This window comes from Myxine glutinosa, chromosome 13 (assembly GCF_964187855.1).
Source record: "Myxine glutinosa chromosome 13, kmMyxGlut1.1, whole genome shotgun sequence".
Classification (NCBI taxonomy): domain Eukaryota; kingdom Metazoa; phylum Chordata; class Myxini; order Myxiniformes; family Myxinidae; genus Myxine; species Myxine glutinosa.
This window is the reverse complement of record NC_136273.1, coordinates 60992314-61013363: the sequence shown is the minus strand read 5'-3', so window position 1 is coordinate 61013363 and position 21050 is coordinate 60992314. Positions and strand designations below refer to the sequence as shown.

The 21050-nt window shown below is 48.1% G+C and overlaps 1 protein-coding gene across 1 annotated transcript in view; it reads left to right on the top strand.

The window, feature by feature from the left end:
- TRPC1 (transient receptor potential cation channel subfamily C member 1) overlaps positions 1-10841 on the top strand; it is a 73366-nt gene extending 62525 nt beyond the window's left edge. Inside the window, exons 13-14 of the mRNA XM_068134495.2 lie at positions 9820-10014; positions 10108-10841. Coding sequence (XP_067990596.1) covers positions 9820-10014; positions 10108-10311 — 399 coding nt within the window. The 3' untranslated portion in view covers positions 10312-10841. The remainder of the gene's footprint in view (positions 1-9819; positions 10015-10107) is intronic.
- The last annotated feature ends 10209 nt before the right edge of the window (positions 10842-21050 follow it).

Genomic DNA, 21050 nt, shown 5'->3' with positions numbered 1-21050 from the left:
CTTAGTAGAGTTATTAGTATTACCGGCGCGGGCTTTTTCACTGGCTTTACTTTTCATTAATAAATCCTTATATTATTTTCTGTATATATCTGAACGCAGTTTTCCTGGGTGTTTGATTTTAGTAGATAAGGCGGCGGCGGGGGAGCTCCGCTGTGTACGCCATTCCGCGCGTTTAACTTTGTGTTGAGCTTGAATCCGCCATTGAGTTTTCGCCTCGGGAGTTAAAGTCTCGCAAATCGGCCATCCGTAACTGTGGTGTTAATCACGGTTGCGTAACAAGTGGTGTCAGGAGTGTAGGATTTGAACCCGTCGGACAAATTTTTTTGTCCGCGGCGAGACATCGACACGGTCGGGCGTACATTGCGCCCGACGTTCGAACGCAAGATTTTTATAGTCGAGGCGGAGAAATTTAATAATCAATCGGGCAAACGGAGCGCGATATCGCGTCTTCGTCAAATTTAAATTGTTTCAGGAATTATTAAAATAAATACGCGCGCGGGAAACAATCTTCCGGAAAGCGGATGTCGGAAATTGATGAGATGGAAGTACGCAGCGAGGCCTCCGTCAGCGTTGGGAGTGAGCCGGAAATAGGGGAATTAGATGTCGAGGTGAGCCTTGGAACCTCCCCCGTCCCGAGCACCAACTTATCCCCCTCCCCCACCGGGGAGTCGGGAGCAGTAGGAACGGCCCCGACAACCGACCAGATGTTGGGTCAATTGCTTCGAAAAATGGAAGGGATGGAAAAGAACGGTGAGCGAAACCTTGCAGAAATTCGGGGAATAAATGATAAAATTGACGGGCTGGAAAATAAAATGAGTAAGGAAATTGAAGGAATGGAAAGAAAAATGGAGTCCCAGGGGAAGGAATGTAGGGAAGGAATGAAGGGAATGAGTGATCGATTGGAGGAACAAATTGAAGGGATGGAAAATAAAATGGAGTCGCAGGGGAAGGAATGGAGGGAAGGACTGAAGGACATGAGTGACCAAATTAATGGATTAAAAAGGGAAATGGCAATTGTGGTAAGTGTACAGGTGAGCGGAGAATGTCCACAGTTCGATGGGGAATGTGTACAGGTAGATGGGGAATGCCTGCAGGTAAACGTGGAGTGTCCACAGGTGAGCGGGGAAGGAAATTTGGAATGTGAGAGTTGTAATGGGGAATGTTTCCCACATTCTGGCCTGGTTGTTTATCGGGACCGTGTGGATGTCACAACACCCCAACCGGGGGATGAATTTGGAATTGTGCAGCACCAGGGCGGTGGTGCGGAGCAAGAGGGGGTAGAGTTTTTGGGGGTCCGTGCAATGGAGCCGGACCAGGTATTTATTGGGGATATTGATCAAAGCCTGGCGGGGCCAGGAATGATTTGTGGAAATGATGAGGATGAGGATGATTTGATCCAGCGGCTGGAGACCTGTGACAGTCCCATGGAGGTAGAGCTTGTTCAGGCCCAAAGGAGTCTGGGGGAAGAGGTGAGTTGGTCCAAGGAGGTGGTTGGAATGACCGAGGGGACGCTCACCGTACACTGCTATTTGGAAACAGAGGCTCCAAAATTGGACAACCATTTGGGGGAATGTGTTGGCTCCGGGCTGGATTTGGATCTTGGAGGATCGGGAGATAGAGCTTCTGGAGATTTGGTCCCTGTAGGGAATTTGGATCAACTGCAGGGAGGGGCAGAACAACCGGTGGTAGAGGTTGTTCCCTGCAGCTGCGGTTTGGCAGTGGGAATGAAAATTTGTAAAATAAAATTACAATGGGAAATTGATTTGGAGCAGCCATGGTGGGGATTGGTCCCCGGGCTGCGGGATTTGGACATGGAGAGGTCATGGGTGATGGCCTCGGGCAAAAGTTGCCCCTTTCAAAATTTGGGTATGCCGGCCAGCTGGGGGGCTGTGATGGCGAGATTTGGACGTGGGGTCCAGCCTTGGGTGTCGAGGTACGACCTGGGTCCCACGGGGGGTCTGGTGGAGTGTGGCGTCCCTTGTCCGTCGGGGCGCCATCCGAGCCGGCGGCTCGGGCCGGCAGGGTCACCGGACCCTGGTGGGGGTTAAGACCTCCAGGGAGGTCCGAGGTGGTTTCTCAAGCCTGGGATGGCAAATATTGAGGACCACTAGGGGGAGGTGTTGTGGGTCGCGCTTTGGTGGTGGCACTGCGGACGGCCAACTTGGGACTGATGTGGTGACCACCCGGGCATGCGGCCTGGCACTCTCCTCCAGGGACTCTGGGACAACCAGCATGTGGTGACCTGGCATGGTGGTTGGTCTATGGACGCAGGTCAAACCGAATGGACAGGGATGGAGATAGCCTGCCGGACAACCATAGGGGCATCTGTGGAACGTGATGGTGTGAGTGACCTTCCACAGATGCTCCGTTATGATTTATGGACTCTCGGGTTGGGAAGGGAGCCATGGGGATGTGAATCGGGAGATGTGTAACGAGCCGAGCATATGGGCCATGCTCGGCTGGCATGTGTATGGCAAAGCATCCTTCTTTGGTGAGGTTAGTAAAAGGTGACAAATGTTTGGCATGGGTAATCTGTGGGTTAGATGCAAATTTAAGGGTGGATTTTGAAATGTCATGGTGGACACTGTACAGTGACGCCATTATTGATCCAGGTGTGCAGACCAAAGTGTTGGAGGCTGTGATGAAATTAATAGGGTAGCAGGACACAGCTTCAACTGGTTGCGGGGGCAACTGTGCTGATATTTGGGACGCGGGGTTATGGGGATGTAGTTGTGTAGCCTGAGGGTCAACGTGGTGCTGTGCATGTCCGAGGTGTGTGGACCATGTCTTCTGGGTGAGTCTCCTGGTGGAGCATGGCTGTTGACAGGACCTTGGTGTGGTCAAGTGTGGGTGAGCACTGGGGGGGCTGCAGTTCTGTAGTCGGACTGGGGGATGATGGGGAGGTGCAGGGGACGTGGCTGTAGGGACGCCACGCACTGCGACCGTGCCCCCCAGGGCCGAGGTTGTGTGTGCGGTAGTGTGTGTTGTGGCAGCAAGTGCTCACCACATTGGCCAGCTGGGGCTGGTGCAGCTGTGTTCCTCGCAGGGGGTCGAAGGATGGATGGTGGGTCGCACCCTTATGGACACTCATGGGCCATGTTGGCGTTTTGACTGCTCACCTTGTCCCGGTGACCCTTGCACGGTAGAGGTGCAGAGCTGTCGTGGCCGCAGGTAGTTGTGTAGCGATGATCACCGTTGGATGCGGATCCACATACCTGCCAGTGTAGTGGGGACAAAAGAGAAATTTGGAAGTATTTGGTAGGCCCAATGTGAAATTTTGGGAATTGTATGGGTGGATTGCACTTTGGACCTGACCAACCGGTAACTACCTGCACTTGAGGTGAGTGTTTTAAGGAGTACTGTCCCAGGCTTCAGGACTTGCTTTGGAAATTGGGGACATGTAAATTGGAGTTGGAAGGACGAGGCGGGTGAGAGTGATGACATGGCCGGTGAGGGGATGGAATGGGAGCCACAGTGTCTTGTGGGTGGCGTATGTTTTTGTATTGTGGTTAGGTGTTTTGATGTGGTCGTGAGAGTGGAACCTGGAGAGTGAGTGATGATTATTGGAGATAATGAGGGGCGATACTTGTGCTTTTGGAAATGTGCTTTTGGAAATGTGTGATGGTTTAAATGTGAACTGGGGGATTTCACATGTGGCAGGCCATGGCAAGCCTTGTAACACCTTTTACACCAAGAATTGTACTGAATTGTGCTGAGTTGTGTGGAGAATTGAATGGCAGCGGGGGAGGAAGTGTGTTCTGGGGTCTTGTGGGTGGGGAAGGTGTGTGTGTCCGCAGGTACAGAGCAAGCTCTGAGGAGCGATGCCTGCGGGCCCCCCTCTGCGGCAATTACCCCTGGCAGCCGGTGGTAACTGGAAATTGGAGCTCGTCGGTGGAGGGTCTGGTTGGGCGCCGCGGGGTGAGGAAGTCCCCCGGTGACCCGTGTTGCTGCGCGAAAGCAGGAGGCAAAGGAGCCTGGTGTGTGTGGAGACCCTCACCGGCGAGGTAACGGCGGAAAGGGGCTGTTGGGCTGTCACGGGGCCAAGAGGTAAAGGGGGGGGGGGGCAATGAACTTGTAAGTCGGTTGACTTGTTTTTGGGACTGCGGGCACCACAGCCTGATGCGCCCCCACCATCTTTTTGTGCGGTACCTCCCCGCTGCCTAGTTGAGGAATGCACACACACGTGAATGACATCAATGCCATGGTCCTGCAGGGGGTGTATTGAAATAAGTGCTTTGTTGATTTTTGAAATGCCTTGATGACCTATGGAATGAGAATGAGTGGTTAAGGGGTCTGTGTTGCATGAATGTGGGCGAAATCCACCGAGCCGTGTCACTCACCTGTAACATCTGGACAGGGCCCGTGGAAATTTAGGGGGATGCATTGGGGATGGCCCCGCAGGTAAGGTTGTGTCTTGTGGCATCCACCGGGGGACGCGGTCTGTAGACCGGGGTATGTACAAAGGTTAGAGTTTTGAGTTTTGGAAAGATGGTTAAGTTTTGTGGTTAAGTTAGTGTTGTGTGTTGGTTGTTTCCTCCCTCCACAGGAACAACGAAGAAAATGTACATACTTGCATGATGGTTAAGGGGTTCAGCATGTTAAGGAAGTGTAGGTAGGTAGTCCGACTCACTTCCCACAGCCCTTCCTGATTTATTTCATAGGTTAATTAAGTGTGTGACAGTAAGTGTTAAGGCTGGAATGGTAGCGCCTGCGGTGAACCTTGCAGGAGCTACGGTTCCAGGGGGGGGGGGCTGTGTTATGAATTTGGTAGAGCAACATCTAGAGCTAGGTAGATCTGAATAGGTAGGTATTCGGCTGTCGTGACAGGGACTCTACATGTAATAAGTTCTTGATGTTTAGGCGTTTGTCGGGGTAAGAGGTATGATTGTGGATCTACCTGGAGGTCCGAGTGTTAAATAGTGAGGGATTAAAGGTAACGCCCCTGTGAGTCTCACCTGGTAGTCAAACCTTTGTCCATTATGGCACTGCAAACCACATAAACATTAGTTAGGTCCTTAGCGCAACATTAAATAATTCCTTTCCCTGACAATGACTTCGGAATAAATGGACAGGAAACCAGGCCAAAAACACCGCCACAATACACCGCCACCGTTTACACCTCCAAGGCCTACAAACCTCGCCTGGCACGTGTTACACAAGAACCGCGGGGTCGGGGACGGGAGATGTCAGGAGTAGCATGCCGCAGAGGGCGTGACCTGGGCGAGCCAGCGAGTTGGGAGGCTATGATTGGCTGAGGAGTGCGCCAATGTGACGTCATCGGCCACCAATATTAGCGACGGTCGGACGCCATTTCACAGAGTTGAGGCAGTTCGTTGAACAGTGGCACACAGGGCACACAGGACTCAGCAGAGGCAGCATTTCGTGGGAGCAGTTCGTTGAACAGTTGGCACTGAACAGTTGGCACTGAACAGTTGGCACTGAACAGTTGGCACTTGGCTGCCAGCACTCCCGCAGAGAGTCGAGTCGAGTGGAGTTAAAAGGAGTCCTTCCTGTCCCTGGTCAAGTGGAGTTCGTTTGCTCTGTGCAGCCCTGCGTTGGACCTTTGGAGCAAGGGAGCTCGTGGTGTGGGTGTGCCGTTGAACCGACGAGGCCTGGTGGCGCTTGGAGGCGCGGGGCCGTGTTACACTGAAGACGAAAGGAGCCAGATAAGCCCGATCCCCGTGTTTACACTTTACATGACGAGACGTGTTATTTTCGTATTAACCTCCCTCGTATCGTGTTTGATATCTGTTGTGTGTGGGATCCCAATTTAGGCTTAGTAGAGTTATTAGTATTACCGGCGCGGGCTTTTTCACTGGCTTTACTTTTCATTAATAAATCCTTATATTATTTTCTGTATATATCTGAACGCAGTTTTCCTGGGTGTTTGATTTTAGTAGATAAGGCGGCGGCGGGGGAGCTCCGCTGTGTACGCCATTCCGCGCGTTTAACTTTGTGTTGAGCTTGAATCCGCCATTGAGTTTTCGCCTCGGGAGTTAAAGTCTCGCAAATCGGCCATCCGTAACTGTGGTGTTAATCACGGTTGCGTAACAGTACTCATTTGCTAGTTGTACATACTTTATAGATGTACTCACATTCCAGTTGTATATACTTTATAGATGTACTCACATTCCAGTTGAACATACTTGATAGACGTACTCACATTCTAATTGTACATACTTTATAGAGGTACTCGCATTCCAGTTGTACATACTTTATAGATGTACTCACATTCTAATTGTACATACTTTATAGATGTACTCACATTTTAATTGTACATACTTTATAGACGTACTCACATTCTAATTGTACATACTTTAAAGACACACTCGCATTATAATTATACATACTTTATAGATGTACTCGCATTATAATTGTACATACTTTACAGACATACTCGCATTCCAGTTGTACATCATTTATAGACAGACTCACATTCTAATTGTACATACTTTATAGACGTACTCGCATTCAATTGAACATAATTTATAGATGAACTCACTTCTAATTGTACATACTTTATTGATGTACTTGCATTTTAATTGTACATGCTTTATAGACATACACGCATTCCAGTTGTACATACTTTATAGATGTACTCAAATTCTAATTGACCATACTTTCTAGACCTACTCACATTATAATTTTACATACTTTACATACATAATCACATTCTAATTGTACATACTTTATCGACGTACTCACATTCTAATGGTACATACTTTATAGATGTACTCGCATTCCAATTGCACATACTTTATAGATGTACTCACATTCTAATTGTGCATACTTTATATACATAATCACATTCTAATTGTACATACTTTATCGCTGTACTCGCATTCCAATTGCACACACTTTATAGATGTACTCACATTCTAATTGTGCATACTTTATATACATAATCACATTCTAATTGTACATACTTTATAGATGTACTCGCATTCCAATTGCACATACTTTATAGACGTACTCACATTCTAATTGTGCATACTTTATATACATAATCACATTCTAATTGCACATACTTTATAGACGTACTCGCATTCTAATTGTACATACTTTATAGATGTACTCGCATTCCAATTGCACATACTTTATAGACGTACTCACATTCTAATTGTGCATACTTTATATACATAATCACATTCTAATTGTACATACCTTATCGATGTACTCGCATTCCAATTGCACATACTTTATAGACGTACTCGCATTCTAATTGTACATACTTTATCGATGTACTCGCATTCCAATTGTACATACTTTATAGACGTACTCGCATTCTAATTGTACATATTTGAAAGACGTACACGCATTATAATTGTGCATACTTTATAGACGTACTCACATTCTCATTGTGCATCCTTTATAGACGTACTCACATTCTAATTGTGCATACTTTATAGACGTACTCACATTCTCATTGTGCATCCTTTATAGACGTACTCACATTCTAATTGTACATACTTTATAGACGTACTCGCATTCTAATTGTACATATTTGAAAGACGTACACGCATTATAATTGTGCATACTTTATAGACGTACTCACATTCTAATTGTGCATACTTTATAGACGTACTCACATGCTAATTGTACGTACTTTATGAAGGTACTCAGTTGAAAAAAAACGTACAACTGGTTTCCACTAGGTGGCATTTGTGGCCTTCATTGGCACATTGTGTGCAGACAAACAGACAGACAGACACACAAATAAACAGACTCAACTGCAATACCCTCCTTTGGCGAGGGTAACTATTAACAAAGTCCTCAATTAATTAAGTCAATTAAGTTAACCTCGTAGAGTCCGACAGGATGGTTCAGAGGTAGTGCACATACTGTACATTTGAGCAGTCTCGGCTAAGTTTGAATCCTGTCGCAATGATAAACTGTCCGATTGGTGCTTTGCAACCAGTTTCGTCACAGAAAGCATCATCCATTAGGGGATGTTAATCCAGGTGTTCTGTCTGATAGCATTCGTTTGTGGACGTTCAAGATCCCACGGTCTTTCATGAAGAATATGTGAGTTATCGCTGGCACACTGGACAAATCGCAAATTGCTGCCCCGGGGTGCAAAGACATCCCATCAGTGGCACAAATGCACCCCAGTAATGATGCAAAAGTGGAAAAAATTTGTAATCCAATTCTGGTCCAAATTTGCAATCACGAACGAGGACTTTGTAAAGGCTTGAGCATTGTTTCCTTAGCAGGGAAGGAAGTAGAGTCGATCAGTTCACAAAATATAAAGATGAATATCTCAAGATAATGACAATAGTTCAGCAAAGGTAGCTGTGGTGAGCAAACAGAGATTGGATGACAAGACGGACTTTATGTGCATGTGCTGGTCTGGGTGCGCTTGCTACTTGGGGGAAAAAAAAAAAAAATTGCAAGTATGTTGATCACTCCGGTTTCTGTGTGTTTGTTTGTTTGTTTGTTTGTTTGTGTGTTTGTGTGGTTGTTTATTTGTGTATTTGTTTGTTTGTGTGTTTGTTTGTTTGTTTGTTTGTGTGTTTGTCTGTCCGCTCACTTATACTTGCCTACAGGTCACAATACAATTTGAATCCGATCTTCACGAAACTTCAGCAAATGGTAGTTTGTGGTCCGACAAAATCCTATATATTTTTGAGGTCAAAAGGTCAACATACGCCAAAGGTCAACCACTTTTTTCACATTTCTAAAATGTTCAATTTTCATCCGATTGACTTGAAATTTGAATAGGATTTACATATTTGGTCACTGAAGTCAACCACCAACTATTTTTGAGGTCAACATAGGCCAAAAGGTCAACATAGGCCAAATTTCTAAAATTGTCAATTTTCATCATATTCACTTAAACTTTGAAGACGATTTACATATCAGGTCACAGTGCCATGTGACATGTGGTGTTCGAGTCTGGTGCCGTATCATGCTGGTTTTCAAACGTGCATGTGTTGTGCAATGTTACAATGGAGACACCGTATGTTTGTGATGGAGACGCGTCGTATTTATGATGGAAACGCGTCGCGTTTGGAACGGGGACGTGTCTTGTGGAACGGGACGCGTCGCGTTTGGGACGAAGACGCGTCGCGTTTGGGATGGAGATGTGTCGTGTTAGGCATGGAGACTCATTATGTTTGTGACGGAGACGCGTCATGATTGTGACGGAGATGCGTCGCGTTTGGAACAGGGACGCGTCGCGTTTGGGACGGAGACACGTCGTGTTTGGGATGGAGATGTGTCGTGTTAGGCATGGAGACTCATTATGTTTGTGACGGAGACGCGTCATGATTGTGACGGAGATGCGTCGCGTTTGGAACAGGGACACGTCGTGTTTGGGATAGGGACGTGCATGCAATGTTGTGAGGGAATTTTTTTTGTTTTGTAAGGGTTGCAGAGCAACAATTGGGCACAACTGACTTAAGTAAGTAAATTAATGAATGAACGAAACAAAAGGAAAGGAAGATAGAGATTGAGAGAGAGACAAAGAACACGAAAATGAGCAGAAATCAGCAATTAAGAGGGTTCCATGAGTAAGGGTTCATGGGGGGTAATAAAGACCATGGGTAAGGATGGGGGACACCTATAAAATCCTTTGGAATGGAGATGTGCTTTTGAGTAAACAGATAAAACTACTTTTTATAGATGTGCATTTCATTGCATATTTCTTTGTGTATGACTAATTGCTCAGCATATGGACGCAATCGATATCAAGTCGAGCATCTCTTTTTGAGGCAGCCTAGTTCAGGCCTCTGCGGGAACACCGACTCCAAAGGTACCAGGTATTGCAGAACCAGTGCGGTTCTCGACGATGCATTAACAATGAATGGTGTTTTTTAGGACCACGAGGACAAAGAATGGAAGTTTGCACGAGCAAAACTTTGGCTCAGCTACTTCGATGATAAGTCGACGGTCCCACCGCCCTTCAACCTGCTCCCGAGTCCCAAATCCTTGTGCTACGGATTGAACGCGTTGCGCAAGTGGACCCGCACGCACACTGCGCTCGGACGCAGCGAGATGGAGCGCAGTCTGCGCGTACGTCCTCTCTGACCTCGATCCACATTGATCACAATTGACTTGCTTATTGCGATCGCAATGTGACGTCGTCCCGTTTCGTCCAATCCCCAGGAGTGGCGAGGGGAGCGGGCGCATCGTGCCGAGGGCTACCAGAACGTGATGTGTTGCCTCGTGCACCGATATCTGACCGATGTGCGCCGACGACGACACAACTGGCATCGCATGGCTACGGACAACCTGTCGGACCTGCGACAAGAACTTTCCCGAGTCCGTAACGACGTTCGGCCAATTGTGCACGCTCGCCGCCCAAGTTGACGCTTGAACGGTTCCCCCAATCGTAAACCCTTTTTCTTTTTCCATATATTTCCCTTCTTACTTTAGTATTATGTTGATTTGCTTCTTTATCGAATATCCTTTATTACCCTTACCAAAATGTCCTATGGGAATCCTATAGAAATGGACGTCTTAAAGGATTCCTATCGGACATTTTGATAAGAGGAACTTTGTCTTGCCCTCTTGACTCTCCTTAAACTTTATACCAACCTGAATCATGGATAATGCATGTCATTGCTGATGTCTTGTGATTGGCCAATTCCCTCTTAAGTTTTTTTTCTCCTAACCTGCTCACCTGCCCACCTATGAGACCCACTGGAACGAACCACCTTCCCTTTCCCGTGTGTAGAGGTCATCATAATACATGCCCACAATTGTCAGCCCAAAGTTGCTCCATTATGACGTCATGCATTACGTAATGTTTTACGTTTATCGAGGTGATCAGTCGATTGTATGGTCTGTATATTATAACGTTTAATGACATGGACTATGTATTAAAATGAGGAATTACTTGCCGGTGTAAGAGATGACAGCGATAATAGAGGTGAAAAGTTGAACACCTCACCCATTTGTTACACCTGTTCTCGGAAAACTGTGATTGAAAATTCGACCGAGTCGTTTGTTCGATTGACGAGTGGTCCTACAACTGGTCAACATGGGGACTTTGACTTGTTCTGTTAAGAGGCTGGGTCAGTTCGTCCCTTATTAGGAGACCTGGAGGGTGCGTGGTGATGCTGACCATGGTGCGGATGCCAGATCAGCATACGTCATTTGATACAGGTGGTCAGTCCACAACTCAAGCCTCTGAGATTGGTGAGGTAGAGCAAGAGGATGATGAAGCTTGATGGTCCAAATAAAGGATGATGAAGATGAAGCTTGATGGTGCAAAAGTCCTGCAGTCACGTTTCTCGTGGCAGGTGAGAAGGAAGACGAGGAAGAGCTGGAGTGGCCCAAGGCAGTGTTCTGAGTCCAGTCCTATTCCTCATCTTCATCAATGATCTCTCTGATTATCTGGAAAATCCCCCTTATCTATTTGCTGATGATTCCACCATTTGCCATGATATGCCTCATCCTAGCTACTTTTTAAACAATCTTCATGAGGAAGTTCATTCACTCAAAGCTTTGGGTCTCACTATCAACCATGATCTTTCTTGGGCAAACCATATTTCAAAGTTAGCCGACAAAGCCTCATAGGCGTTAAACTTCGGAAAAAGGGTTTTTCTTCTGCAGCCTTCAAAACGAACTCTCAGGTTCTCAGTGTTTATTTCCAATGAATGATATACTTCAACCCGTTTAGCAGTACTTGGGTAGGATTTTATGCCATCTTGACCAATGAAATTTGCTGTTCGTGCTCTCAGGGCAGAGTAACAGCGAGATTCAAAACAAAATGGCGGCTCGTGCTCTGAACCGCATAGCAAGAGTTGAAAAGACCCTTCCTCTGTCCTTTTTGGCAATATTTTGTGGGGTAAGGTGTTCTATGAAGTAGTTGTTATTATTAGGGGAAAAGCCCGTTAAAATGACGGTCCCACAAAACTAAACACAACACAATATAGAGGTTTACAATACAGTACATACAAAGTCCCAAACAGAGACCAAAGTTTGTTCAAAGTGGAAGCAACTGAGGTGGAGCTATACCTGTAATGGTTAATCCACCTTTGATTCTGGCCAAATTTTTGTTCCAAATTTTATTAGCCCGTCAATCACTTCTGTCTGTGTGTGTGTGTGTGTGTGTGTGTGTGTGTGTGTGTGTGTGTGTGTGTGTGTGTGTGTGTGTGTGTGTGTGTCTGTCTGTCTGTCTGTCCGTTTTGAGTTTTGTCATCGAATTTTCACCAAAGCTTTATTATGAGAATATGGAGAACGAAAATTATTAATTTGGTCCAAGGTCAAAGTAGTAGGATCATTATGCTGACTAACCCCAAAAAAATTGCAAGAAAACGTGTTATGGTATTTTCCTGTAGTATTGGGTCCAGAGAACAACATATCAAAAGTAGGCCGAAATTGGCTCATCAGAAAGGGTCCAAATTTGACGTCAAACAAGATGGCCGCCATCGGACCAAAATGTCCAATATATACGCATATCTTTTGAAACAAGCAGTTCTAAATCACTTTAAAAAGTAAAAAATTAACCATAAAACGTATTACCTTGGATGTCTTGCAGTTGACAAGAGTGTCCCAATGATGCCATGACGTCATTCGTTAAGTCATGACGTCATGTCATGACGTATTTACGAGTAATCTGATGAAAAATTCATGTGTACCACAGCGTTTTCCCCATAGATGGTCTCTAGGATATCTTTGAGTCCACTTCCCTCCATCATTGTCCCAATAGCACCTATGCCGTTTAGGTTCATTAATGTATGGAAGCTGCCGAGTAACAAGACAACATATTTTACTGGGCTACTGTCTTCAACCTCGTTCACAATTTCAGAAGCTTTCCAAAAGAGTGATTGGTCGAAAGTGACTACAGGCGAAATGTTGTACTTTGACGCAAGATTGCATATGAATTCAAGAGTCGACAGGATACATGTCTTGTCTCCAGGGTACACATCAATCATTGGCAGGAACAGCACAGATGATTGTCCTGGGTGTCCACGCTTACTGTTCAGTGTGTTCATCATTCCTTGCCAATTTGGGAGCTGTACATGAAATCTGAAGGACAGCTCCCAAAGCAGAACAATTCTGTGGTCTTCTTCATTCAGCGGAGGTAGGGGTTGGAATTTGATGCTGCAGCGGACGTTCTTTGAAAAACGGTAATCTTTGATTGGAATTTTGGTATCATTCCTGATGTTAAGTTCACACAGTTTTTGCCTAAGAAGTGTGTAGTTGACTTGAGTGCCAGGGGTTTCAGCTGCAATCATTCCCATTCCATGGAATGTACCCTTCCCATCGAGAGTCACAATGTTATGGTCAACATTATCTGCGGCGAATAAAAGCATCATATCACTTATGGTTGTTTGACCACCTAAAATATCCGGAGCAACTGAAGACGCAGCATTTTCTTCAAATCTTTGAACTTCTGAATAGGAGGCACAATAACCCATAGCAGAAAGACTGTCCATCAGGAATCTAGAGCGGAAGTGGTGGTGCATTTGTACTGCAAGTCCGAGCTGAAACGGGGCTATAACTGTCCTTGGGCGAACTGCCTGAATAATTGACTGTCCTCTACTTGCTTCTTTCCTCCGAGTATCCTTTCCGACCAGAAGTTGCTGAAGCATGTAATGCAAGCTATGGGGAACATACTCAAGAACTGACTCAAGTTTCAGATCTGTGGCTTTGGGATACTCACTCCCAATAGGTGTAATGATGGACTTGATATCGCTTTTGATGAGCTTCGCTGCAGTTACTATTATTGCTTTCTTCTGGGCTTCCTCGTCATCCTTGTTTGGCATCTTAAAGTAGTCCCGTAGAATTTTGCTTGTCTTTTCTCGAAAAGTCACGATATTGTTACAGACACGACTTTGATGTTAGGGTGGGCCGAGCGGAATGGCCGCCGTGTCCGCACAAGTTACCCGATTATACTCGAACGTTGACTAAATCGCGCTATGCTAAATCAATGATGGAAAAGACACAACGGCTGGATTAAAATGACACGACACCAAGGGTTCAGTTCTCAAGACCTCCGGAGGAGGTTATATTAGGGCGGAAGGTCAGATTACAATGACAAGAGGGACAGCATAGGAAGACAGGCACTTAGACACACTCTTGTAATAGCCCCGACAGACGACAGATAAACAGGACAAAAACTGACTCACACGGGGATTGATGGCAAGGAAAGGCAGAATCGATGGCTCCAGGTGCACCTGGGCTCAGGGCAGGATCGACCCGGTCCGGTCTAGAGATGCGGGGAAGTCGCTCTCAGCGCTGGAAGGTCGCGACTTGTCTTCTTCAGTCGGGGGCGCATCTCACGTCACGTCCGGTAAGTGGCCGCGTATATCCGGCGGGGAGTGACACGCCCTCGGCTCGTTAGCTCCGCCCCAGATGTAATCGGCCCGTTGCTTCTCATTGGGTGCGTGCGGGGGGGTTACCGGCTCCGCCCTTGACGAGGGGCTGACAAGGAGCCCCTTCGTGGTAACCCCGTCGGAGCGCATGGTCAATGGCGGCTAACCGAGCCGATGTGAGGACGCACACTCCCCCCGCGCCGCGCCGTTGTTGTAGTTGTTGTAGTTGTTGTTGTAGTTGTTGTTGTTGTTGTTTCATGGGGAAGATGGGAGGAGGTAAGGGGAGGTCCTAAACTCACTACTGGTGCCATACGATCACATTCTGGTGCAACGAAGAGTCAGAATTAATGGAAACGAGTCCTTAACTGACATAGACTAAGAATAACTAGCAAGATGTCCTATAGTTGTCTACGTGAGATGCGGTGAACCTGGGCACGACATTTAATGGGGGAAAAAGGGGAAGGTCGGTTCTACAGAGTGTTATTTACAGGCAATGGGACTAGGGAATGGGGGATTGGGGATAGTTGGGGAGTATTGGGGAAATAGGGGAGTATTTACAAGCGGATATTGAGGCCAAATGCCATATCCGCAACATTGCACCCTTCTCTACCCTCGGGGCGTCCCGACCCGATAAATTTTTACCTATTTTAGTGTGGCACTCAGATGTAGTTCCCTCTACTATTAACTCTACCCTGAGTGCGACAGTTTTACAGATGTTCACAAATGAGTAAATATGTCCCCCTGCGACGTTGCACCCTTCTCCTCACAGAAACACACCCACAGGATAACCGAATTGCGGAAAGAATTCGCAAACTAAACATACAGCCGGTAGGGAGCATTATTTACAAGACTACGCTGCTATTTACACTACGATCCAGGACCTGTTTTTGGAGGAACACATGCAGATGTTATGCATAGAGAGAGCACGCATGCCAGCATCGATACACCAACCCACGAGTGCTCTGTGGCCTTACGGCCTTTAATAACGTGCAGAGCACCCCTTCCAAGCATCAAAAGCACCACCCCATCACACAGTCAGCACCATCCGGTGCAGTCACCATTGTTCATTGAATAAAAATAAATTCAACAACCCCTAACCCTGCAGGTGTCTCTTGCTCTTCGTGTGGTGCACGTGGCCTTCTGGCTTCTTTCAAAAAAATAAAGAAAGGCGCCAACCGCGTCCATTTCCTTATTGTGGCCGTCAGGGTGCCAACTATTAGTGGTTCACCTGTTTGGCATAGGTGCCACGTTGACCCATAGGTCCTTCCACGGGTGGTGCTTGGCCGCAAAAGAACTGCGGTCCATTGTGGGTGGCCACAAACATTGCGGTCCATATGGTGTATCGATCCAAGCAGCAAGCAGCGAAAGTGCAGGCCCACAACTGCGAAGCCAGCACCTCTCTCTCCTCTCTCTCTGCCCCAAAGCCAGATCCTCGGAGGTGGGAGACAAAAGAAGAAGACAAGTGAGTAAGGTGGTAAGGGCGCAAAAGTGCACGCAATGTAAGGTAATGCACACTGGGGGCACATGGGAACCAGGTGAGACAGGTACGTTCCTACCGTACGCCCCCCCCCCCCCCCCACCAGGTAACCTACATGGCCCCTCCCTTACCCCTTACTGTATCCACAAAACACAACACTACCCATAAACATCTACTTTACAAATCAACAAACATCCCTACTGTCTTCCCCGTTCCTCCCATAAACCAAATTCGTCTTCTCTCCCTCCTAACCAATCAAATTTGCCATTTTCAACTTTCATCAAAATTTGCCATCTCCAACTCAACATCATAATTTGCTATCACCAATTCATCATCAGTCCCTCCTAGGGAGGGAGAGATGGAATCACCCCAATGTCTCATCCACGTCGTGATGCGTCTCACAAATCCAACAGCAGTCCTTACTTCCTGCAACACAAAACAAAGAAAACACAGGTGTGGAGTCATCATCATCACCACAGGTAAGTAGCTGCGTATGGTGCGACAGGTTCATCAATCCTAACTATTTCCTAAATGACTTTAACAACTTTACACTACCCGGGGTCTTTCTCCGGCCAAACCATTGGCCCTCTTACACTATGGGTTCTAAAAACCAATTCCCATTGGCCAAACTGTGGTGCTTTTCAATTTGGGGTCTCACTCCCCCGATTCATCTCCCGGTGCCCTCGCACAATTTCTGGGCTGTGGCGTGTACCTCTCCCAGTGGGTCTACCCACCTGCACACCTCCACCACTGCAGTTGCCTCCGAGCTTACCTGCTCCTTACCCTAACCTAACTACCTGGGGAAGGCCCTCTGGCGCTCTCCCTACTCGGTGCCCTCTCTGGCACTGGGCTACCCGGGTCCGTCCTCCGGATCCTCGGGCCCCATCCACAACTCTACCGGCTCCCAGAGCCCACCTGCGGCCTCACTTGGCCGACATCCTCACAGTGGTGGAGTGCCCAACCAACTACACACACTAACAGGCTACACGCCCAGCCATTTCCACAACACTAATGCACCCATTCACAACACCATTCTGCAACCGCACCACATATGCCAATTTCCAACCACAATTTACCTATACCCTCTACCTAACACTTACACTACCCGCCCGGGTACTCGTGAAAGGGGCCCACTCTTCCCCCATCCACACCTTCGCACCATGCACACCACTCCGTACCACTTACTCCAACTCTCTCCACACACCTGTACTTGCACACCTGTGCTCTCACACCTGGTGCCACCTGCACCCTTCTCTCCCCAAGCGCATTCACGCTGATCCACAACACTCATTACTCACACACTGCTCCACACACCTGTCCAGTTGCACACCTGTGCAATCACACCTGTTCAATTCTCACACACACAGCATCATCTCAGCTAACTACTCCCCTCTGAAACTTGCGCTTCCCAGTCGTCCCTTTAAACTATTGCGCTCCCTCGTCTTTATCATCCACACTAAACTACCTGCGTCCCCACTACAGGTATCAGTCACTAACTAAACTTAACGTCACCTAATGTCATCTTCGCTAGATCCCTACAATATAACCTAACCCACCCGGGCTAGTTTTCACTGCCATCACCCCATAAACTATAGCTCCTTTGCCCCACATGGGAAGGGGGGCCGGGATGCCAGCCTTACCCACCGGGCCCATCGCTCACTACCAATTTTTGCACATCAAATTTCAACAAATTAATAATTTGCCAATCACTACCCATCATCTGCCAATCACTACTGCCAATCCTTTGCCAATCACCAAATTTTGTTTTTTTTCTAATTTCGGGGCCAAAACACTAACCTCATCACCCAGTCTACCCACTAATGCCTCTCGGTGCGCCAATTCCTGTCCAAAGCCCGGCTTCGTAAAGCCAAGCCATGAATGCGGGTTGTTCTGTGCCAGCGGCTGGATGCGTCCGGCACTCGGTGCAGGGACGGGGGCTTACCCGGGCCGAGATCCCACGCACCATCTCGGCGTGGAGCCATCCAATGTCCCGATCTCGACCTGCCGGAATGCCTCAACAAAAAGTGGTCGCCATGACGACCCTTTCTGTCGGGCTGCCCGCTCCGCCTAGTGGAGCACGGACGCGGCCGTTCAAAGCGAGGCCCGGCACGCACCGAGGGCCCGCTTCGGCTAAAAGTCGACCTAACCTCTAACCTGGTTACCGTCGATGCTTCACCTGGATTCTTACACCCCACAGCCCGTTCCTTGCTCACACATCCAGCCGTTTCCATGCTCCTCGTACCTTTCCTTACACACCCAGGTACACCCATTCCACTCACAGCCTTGGTCACACACCTGACCACCGAACACTTTGGCACACATTCGTTGGTCGCACACCTCACCAACACACCTCTTCGCGCCCCCTCCTTGGTCACCTCCTCTGTGACAATCACAGGTGTGCTCTCATTCGCACACCCAACCACGTGCCTCACTACCAATTCCAGCGTGCATTCCCACTCACGCTCTACCATTCCAGGTGTGCTTCCTTTCTCACCTGTCACAACCAACTCACGCTCCTTGTCACTCTCACTACTCTCACCACCACTCTTGACAACGCACTCACCCTTACTCTTGACAGCGCACTCTTTCCCCATGCACCTGTCCGTTACACACCTTTCTCGTGCACACTCTCCCGTTACACCCTCTGTAACACTCACCACAGGTGTGCATTCTTCCTTACTTTTGACAGCGCACTCTTTCCCCATGCACCTGTCCGTCACACACCTTTCTCGCGCACACTCTCCCGTCACACCCTCTGTAACACTTACCACACCGCGCTTCCATGTGCTCCCTCGCACACACGCTACGACCGACTCACTCTCGCCAGCACCCTCACTCCTTGGCACGCACTTTTTCCTCACACACCCCAGAGTCGGACTTCCTCGCACACCTCCTTTTTCGCACACCAGACCTGTCGCACACTTCACCAGTGGCCTCTCACGAACACCCGGGTCCATCTCAACCCCCAAGCTCATTAAATCACCTGGCGCATCATACGCACGACCATATTGGTCACCACTTACACCGGGTCCTCTTCCTCTTCGCTTCTCCTCCATCACCTGCGAATCCCTCATCCGGTTAATGAGCACATCATCACGATCCAAACACAGACTTTGGACCAATTCTTTTATCTCCTCTTTTATCTCTTTCTTATCCCCTCGCCGTCGTTTCTTAATTTCGCTCACCCCTTCTTCCACTTCTTCTAATTTCTGCTTCACCTCTTTTATTCCCCGGTACGTCTCCTCAAGCTCATCCTCTAAGGCTACCTTGACCGTTTCCAGGTGCGTCCTCACCTGCCGGTCCTTCGTCTCCATTACCTCTATCACCTCGTCCAGCCTCGTTGTCAGTCCCTCACGTACCATCTGACATTCCCTCTTCGTCGCTACCAAGTCATCTTTTAGTTCTTTCTGTGTCGCTTTTAAACCTCCTAATACCGCAGTGTTCCTTTGAACCTGCTCCACTAACTCCGTCTGTCCCACCGTCAGCTGCTCCACCTCCTGCGTCAGGTCCTCTATGCCCCCTTGTAACTTTACAGTCCCCTTTCTCACCTCCTTCTCCATGTGCTCCTTACAGTGCCTCACCTCCTCGCGCACTCCTCCGACCTCCTCACTCACCCCTCTTCTGATCTCCTCTCCCATCACTTGCATCTCCTGCCCAGATGCCACCCTCATCTGCTCCATTTCCTCCCTGTGAGCATCCAGTTTGGTTTCTACCCCCATTCTGACCCCCTCTATCTGCTGCCCCATTTGTTTAACTTCCCTTTCCGCTTGGTCCCTCATGTCCCTCAATTTGCCTTCCATACTGTTTTCTAACCCCTCTAACCCCTTTTGCATCCCTTCCATTTGATTCTCCTGGGCAGCCATTCTATTTTCTACCCCCGTTAACCCATTTCTCACCTCTTTTATCCCGTTGTCTAACCCCTCAAAATTATTGTCTAACTTCCCAAATTTCTTGTCTAACTCCTCAAAATTATTGTCTAACTTCCCAAATTTCTTGTCTAACTCCTCAAAATTATTGTCTAACTTCCCAAATTTCTTGTCTAACTCCTCAAAATTATTGTCTAACTTCCCAAATTTCTTGTCTAACTCCTCAAAATTATTGTCTAACTCCTCACCGGTACCCCTCGCTTCGTCCCTCATTACCCCCATTTGGCTTTTCAAACCTCTAATTTGGTCTCCCAATTGCTCACCCATTTGTTCCATAAGGGCCCTCATTTGCAACATGAAAAGGTTCGGATCCACCAGGGGCGCTGCCACGGTCGCGGGCGCGGTGACCAGCGAGGCGCCATTTTGCGCACCCGCAATGTCGGGCGCAACGACGCTAATTTGTGCGTCTGCTACCCTCGCTGCTTCGCTCTCCTCGCGTCCCTCAATTTGGTCCTGGACCGACCCTGCCTCACTCTCCCCTACCGGACCCCAGCTGTCTTGATCCGCCATAGCGCGACTTTCAAAATTCGGGTTTTTATTTCCGTAAAACAAAACAAATTTCGGCCGCTCCAAATTTTGACCAAATTTTTTTTTTCCTCTATTCGTTTTTTTTTTTAAATTTGGTCGGGCCTCGAATCCCACTCCCAGACACCAATTGTTACAGACACGACTTTGATGTTAGGGTGGGCCGAGCGGAATGGCCGCCGTGTCCGCACAAGTTACCCGATTATACTCGAACGTTGACTAAATCGCGCTATGCTAAATCAATGATGGAAAAGACACAACGGCTGGATTAAAATGACACGACACCAAGGGTTCAGTTCTCAAGACCTCCGGAGGAGGTTATATTAGGGCGGAAGGTCAGATTACAACGACAAGAGGGACAGCATAGGAAGACAGGCACTTAGACACACTCTTATAATAGCCCCGACAGACGACAGATAAACAGGACAAAAACTGACTCACACGGGGATTGATGGCAAGGAAAGGCAGAATCGATGGCTCCAGGTGCACCTGGGCTCAGGGCAGGATCGACCCGGTCCGGTCTAGAGATGCGGGGAAGTCGCTCTCAGCACTGGAAGGTCGCGACTTGTCTTCTTCAGTCGGGGGCGCATCTCACGTCACGTCCGGTAAGTGGCCGCGTATATCCGGCGGGGAGTGACACGCCCTCGGCTCGTTAGCTCCGCCCCAGATGGAATCGGCCCGTTGCTTCTCATTGGGTGCGTGCGGGGGGGTTACCGGCTCCGCCCTTGACGAGGGGCTGACAAGGAGCCCCTTCGTGGTAACCCCGTCGGAGCGCATGGTCAATGGCGGCTAACCGAGCCGATGTGAGGACGCACACTCCCCCCGCGCCGCGCCGTTGTTGTAGTTGTTGTAGTT